This window comes from Malania oleifera, chromosome 1 (assembly GCF_029873635.1).
Source record: "Malania oleifera isolate guangnan ecotype guangnan chromosome 1, ASM2987363v1, whole genome shotgun sequence".
NCBI classification, from domain to species: Eukaryota; Viridiplantae; Streptophyta; class Magnoliopsida; order Santalales; family Ximeniaceae; genus Malania; species Malania oleifera.
Genome location: NC_080417.1, coordinates 53,823,359 through 53,829,525, shown reverse-complemented (window position 1 = coordinate 53,829,525; position 6,167 = coordinate 53,823,359). Strand labels below are relative to the sequence as shown.

The window sequence follows — 6,167 nt, the reverse complement described above, 5'->3', positions numbered from 1 at the left end:
ATGATAATTATTATGTGGAAAAAAAAATAACATAAATTTCAGGTCGTTACACTTAGCTTTACACAGGAGAGGTACATGTTATTTTTTAATAGCCAAAGTGTTAATCATTTTGGTAAGAATTTGATCTTTCATGCTAAGTCTAAACATATTGGTGTATGGTATCATTGGACACGGGATAATAATGGTGTTGATTGGGTGACTAAAGCCTTACCAAGAGAAAAGTTTGAAAATTGTTTCTTGATTGTCAAGATGGTGAGCAACACCACACAGTTGGGAGGGAGAAATTTGTTGGGTTTGAGTGTCCCTCCTATGTGGAGAAACCTATACAACCCTTTAGCCCATTTTCTTTGGGCCTTTTAGAGGCTTTTTTAAACCTTATTTGAGTAAATAAAATTAGGGTTGGCAGTGTAGAATTCCCTCAGAAAAGTGAGAGGGAGTGCACGGCTAAAAAAGGGAGAAGCAGAAGAGAAAATTTGGTTTTTTGTGCGCAGTTTTGATCATTAGACGGTTGGAGGGCATTCCGTGCTCCAATTGGGCTTTTTTTTCTCAGTAGATAGAGAACTTGTAGATGCTGATTTTGAATAGTCAAATTGGTAATCCAAACACCATAGCACCAGATATCAACTTTTTTAGTAATAACTACGTTGAGAAAAATTGGGTTTTTGCAGTAGTACGTGTGCAATTTTGATCATCAACCACCAATTGGAAGATCATTTGTGGTCCAATCGAGCTGATTTTTCGTCAATACATAAAGGGCATGCAGATGTAGAATTTGAATAATCTAATTGGTCATCCACACACTGTAGTGACACATATCAAATTTTGAATAGTAACTATGCTTTTTGTGAAATTCTCAACTTTTCTTCTTTGATTTTTAAGATCTCTTGCTGTTAGCTAAAAATAGAATTATATACTAATTGTGATAGTCTAAAATTGAGATCTTATACCCGCACTTTTATCATAGTAAAGTTTTTGAGTTGACTCTCAAGTCCCATGATTTTTACCATTTGATTTGAAGGGGTTTTCCATATAAAATTGTGTCTCATGTGATTGATATTTGTGGTTATTGTTTGGCTGATTTTGTGTTGTTGAAAATATTTTTTTTGTGCTATTGATATATCATAAGAACTGATTTTGTTAATTGGGAGAGAAAGAACTTCCGATTGTGCTTCCGTGATTTTTTGGTAAATCTCGTTTCTTTCCAACACCTTGATATCTGTAGAGTTTCAAATATTTATCAAGAGTTATATATACTTAATTAATATTGTGTATAGGTCTTAGTTAATGATTAGAGACTCTTCAATCTTCCTATAAGATAACCTGGGAATCACAGGAAACATTGTTGTGGACGAAGCAGCTTCAATATTTTTATACTTGAGTTGAAAACATAAGAGTAATTAAATGAGGAGGTGACAGTGATGGTACCATGTGGGGGGAGGCAGTGGGTGGTAACTCATTGGCAATTCATACATTAAAAGACAAGCATTGTTCGTGCTTTGTTAGTTAAGCCCAAAGCCTCACACCCATCCAATTTTCATTTTTCCGGAAATTGATCAAGAGGAATAGATTATTGGCCCCTCCACTGTAATTTTAATAATCAGTGCACAGGAGTTGGTGCCACCTCAAAAATCTGACGCAAAAAATTTAGAGAGAGAGAGAGAGCCATTTTACAGTCTTGAGTAAAGGAAAAGGGAGAAGAAAAATTAAAAGAGCTAGACAAGCTGAAAGCATGGGAGGCAGGTATCATTAATTCCACATAAGCTTTATAATAAAAAGATGAAGGATGACAAAATGTTGATTCCCTGTAATCCTAATCACGGATCAAGTACAAACCATATTATTACCTGTACATAACATTTGTACTCAAAGTGCTGATCTGTTATGTCTCATATACAGTTGCAGATAGCAAACCTTGACAGAGGCTGTACTGGGACAACATGCCACTCGTGTGTCAATATATATTTTTCCTTTATTTATTTTAGTTTTCCGACCAATCATCTCCATCTTTCCTCCCCATCGTTGACACGAATTCCCATCAATATTAATATATATCTATAGTTATCGATTATCCCCGAATCTCAATCTCTAGAATACTGTTCGCATATAATTTTTATACATGGTTCTTCCCACCGAGACAACTTTGAAACACCAAACTATTTTTTTATGGTACCGACCTTTCATAGATTGAACCACGTAGATAATCTAAGTAGGGGATGGTGGTGAGCATGGGGGACACAAATTGAGTACATGGGTGATGAAAATCAGGAGCCAAGTACTGCAATAAAAAACCAGTATATATCATATGTTAGCGTATTCCGTACCCATTGTGCAACCATGGAACTAAATTAATGATGCTTATGCCGTGGCATGGCTGGTGGAAGAACTGACAAGAAAAACCCCATTACAAAGGAAAACCCACACCACCTCACATGCCCATCAGCCCAAGATTCTTCTGGTCTCCACTCCCATTTTCTTCAAATAGGCTTAAATTGGTGCTGAACTCAATTGAGTCCATCTCGCATTTGAACCATTTTGTGATGAAAATTGCAACCATGGCTGCTTTTTCCCCGAAGCACAGGGGTAACTACCACCTTCGATCCATTAGCTTGCCGGTCAGATCAGATCGCACCACACTTAGAACTGAAGAAGAGCTGAACAAGCTAAAGAACTGGGAAGCAGATCATTGTCTATCTGCTGAGGCAGTTTCTGCTGGCATTTCTGGCATGGGGGCTCTGTATAGATGCATACAGGATCTTCTAAATTTGCCACTGACCCAGAAAGCTCTAACCCAACACCAACATGAGAAATGGGTCGATGAGGTATTGGATGGATCAGTGATCTTCTTGGACATATGCAGCAACACTAGGGACTCTCTTTTACTTCTCAAAGAAGATGTTCGAGAACTTCAATCTGCTCTTCGCCGAAGAAAGGGTGGGGATTTCAGCATTGGAAGCAATATTTTTAGTACCTTCGTTTCCTCCAGAAAGAGGATGAAGAAAGAAACTGCAAAGTCTCTAGCAGCACTGAAGCAAATTGACAGCAAATTGGGAGCCTCTCCTCTTCCTGATTATCTAAACGCCCACATTTCTGCCGTGGTTCGAGCACTCAGAAAAACATGTTTGATCACCATTTCGGTCTTCCGATCACTGCTATTGTTCCTCTCTGTGCCCGTGCTGAAGCCAAAGAAGCTTACAAAATGGTCACTGGTTTCAAGACTGGTGCACAGAGGCGTGGTGGCATGTGATGGCCAGAGGATGATGAGAATCAGCGAATTGGAAAGTCTGGATGTTGCACTTGGCAACCTGTTGGCGCAGAGTTCGAGCAAAGGCAGTGAGAGTGAGATGATTCAATCTGCAAATAAAAGGCTGGAGGCATTGGAAGGAAGCATTGAAGGTCTAGAAAATGCTCTGGAGTGCTTGTTTAAGAACTTGATCAACACAAGGGTCTCCTTCCTCAACATTCTTTCTCAGTAGGGAGATCTCATCAACAGTAATTTTTTTGTCATTTAATGCGTTTTTGACGGCATCCGCATTTTTTGAGGATCAGTGTGGAGTTCTTCAATGTTATTTTGAATTGATGTATAGTTTATGCATGGGAATGAAGAGGCATAGTGATATATTATAAAAAAATTCAAATTCAGTTGTTCTATCCAGTTTGGTGTTTTGCAGTTATGCTCTCCGCTTTTTATTTTGGTTACTTTTAGAAATTGATTAATGGGTTTAGTGTTATTGATAGTCATTTTTTTTATTAAAAAAAATCAATTTTGACTCAACTAAACATATGGAAAGTTAGGTCAAAATGAATAGATATTTTGGGAAGAGAAAGTGCACTTTTAGTTACAACATATGTCTAATTAAGTTATTTCGGGTGTTTTTAGTTCTGTGGACCAGATTTTCTTAGCTTCTTTTATTTATGCTAAATGTCATCAAACAGGTCGTCGGGAACTTTGGAATGATTTGGAGTTTGTAAAGAGGGATGATTTCCCTTGGTTAGTGGCGGAAGATTTTAATATTATCCGTTCATATTCGGAACGTATTGGTGGTCATATGAGGTCGTTATCAGCTATGGAGGAATTTAACAATTGCTTGGACAACTGTGGTCTTATGGATTTGGTTGGTATTGGCAACAACATGTCATGGTGTAATGGTCACAGTGAAAATTCTCGGTGTTGGGCAAAAGTGGATAGGGTGCTCTATAATTCGAATCTTCTCCAAGTTTTGCCAAATATTTATTTTGAGTATGGAAAGATGAGGACTTCAGATCATAACCCATTGATTATTCGATTTCATAGAAATCTGCATTGGTATGGTCCTTCTCCCTTCAGGTATCAGAATATGTGGAGCACGCACCAGTCTTTTAAGTCTTGCGTGGGGGAAGCCTAGAGGGAGGAGTCTCATGGTTCGAGTTTAGTTAGACTTGCTGGTAAATTGAAACATATGAAAGTTGCAATACAGGTTTTTGGACATGTACAATAGAACATTAAAAAATTGGAGGAAAGTATGGAGGCTCTAGAGGCTCTAAAGGCTCAGCTATTCGCCAGAAATTGAGGAAGATTTTTTCCTTACTAAACTCGAGCTGGAAGCATGGGAAAAGAGGGAGGAGATTCGTATTTCTCAGCAAGCCAAAAAGAAATGGTTGGAGGCGGGGGATAACAATGCAAAGTTCTTTCATGCATTTGTGAACCAAAAGAGGAAGAAGACTATGATTCATTCATTGAAACTTCCAAATGGAGAAGTGTTGGATTCTATGGAAGCTGTTCATGAGGGTGCAGTAAGGTATTTTCAAACGTTCTTAACAGGCGTAGGACCTAATCGAACAGCTAACCTTGTTGATATAATATCTCCTATGGTTTCTGAAGAAGAGAATATTGATCTTTGTCGTGAACCGTCTGAGGTGGAGATAAGGGATGCTATTCTTTCTATCTCGAGAAATAGTAGCCCAGGTCAGGATGGTTTTGGCTCGGCTTTTTTCCAGGATTGCTAGGATATTGTAAAAGAAGACGTGATCGATGCAGCTAGAGATTAGAGATTTTTTTGCTAGGTCCCCTCTTCCTAGATTTTATTCTGCATCTTACATTGTTCTAACCCCAAAAGTTTAGAATCCCCAAAGTTTTGACAAGTTTAGGCCTATTAGTCTTTGTAGTGTTATCTACAAAATTTTTTCAAAAATTATTGTTGCAAGGATGACAGGTTTATTGTCTACTTTGATTTCTCTAGAACAGGGAGCTTTCATTCCTGGTAGAAGTATATTTGAAAATATTTCTTTGGCACAAGAAATGGTTCATTCTCTGCATAAGAAGTCAATGTAATGATCAAAGTGGACATGGCTAAGGCATATGATAGGGTCGATTGGGATTTTTTAAACTTGGTTCTAGAAAGCTTTGGTTTCTCATGAAGATTCTATGGTTTAGTGGCGGAATGTGTTTCCTCTCCTTGGTTCTCCATTATGATGAATGACACTTATAAAGGGTTCTTTAAACCTTCTCGAGGGCTTCTCCAAGGAGATCCTTTATCTCCTTATCTATTTATTATTTTACAAGAAGTTCTCTCTCGACTTCTAAAGAAAAATTTTATGGAGAATAAGATAGGGGCTTACTATCATCCTCGTGGTGCGCCTTTGGTATCTCACCTTCTCTATGAGGATGACATTCTTATTTTTTTCAATGGCAAGAGAAGTTTCATTCGAATGCTTATTAATACTTTGAAAAAGTATGAGGATTGGTCTGGTCAATTGATAAATAAAGAAAATTTAAGTATTTTTTTGTCAAAGAGAATAGCTTTTGCTCGGAAGAGATCTCTGTTAAGGACGACTAGCTTTGTGGAAGGAGGTTTTCCTGCTACATATTTGGGTGTTCCTTTGGTATTGGGTTGGCTTACGGCCCGTATTTTAGAGCCCCTAATTGATAAATTGAGGAAAAAGATAGCGGGTTGGGAATTTAAGCTTTTATCTCAAGGGGGCCGCCTAATTTTAATTAAGCATGTATTATCATCAATGGCCATTCATCAATTGGTGGTATTGGACATTCCTACTACTGTCTTCAAAAAGAGAAATTCTATGTTATCGAAATTTTTTTGGAGTGGAGTAAATGACAAAAGGAAAAGGAATTGGTGTTCCTAGTCTAATATATGTAAGCCTGTTTGTGAAGGTGGTTTGGGTGTTAGGGATTT

General features: G+C 37.8%; 1 protein-coding gene across 1 annotated transcript; it reads left to right on the top strand.

Annotated features, from left to right (window-relative positions):
* The first annotated feature begins 2,552 nt into the window (after window positions 1–2,552).
* Window positions 2,553–3,473, top strand: LOC131162990 (uncharacterized). The gene has a single exon (XM_058119689.1). The coding sequence runs from the start codon at window positions 2,553–2,555 to the stop codon at window positions 3,471–3,473; it is 921 nt and encodes a 306-aa protein (XP_057975672.1).
* The last annotated feature ends 2,694 nt before the right edge of the window (window positions 3,474–6,167 follow it).

Excerpts from the sequence above, each read along its gene's own strand:
- LOC131162990 (XM_058119689.1), top strand. The coding sequence starts at position 2,553 with ATGGCTGCTTTTTCCCCGAAGCACAGGGGTAACTACCACCTTCGATCC.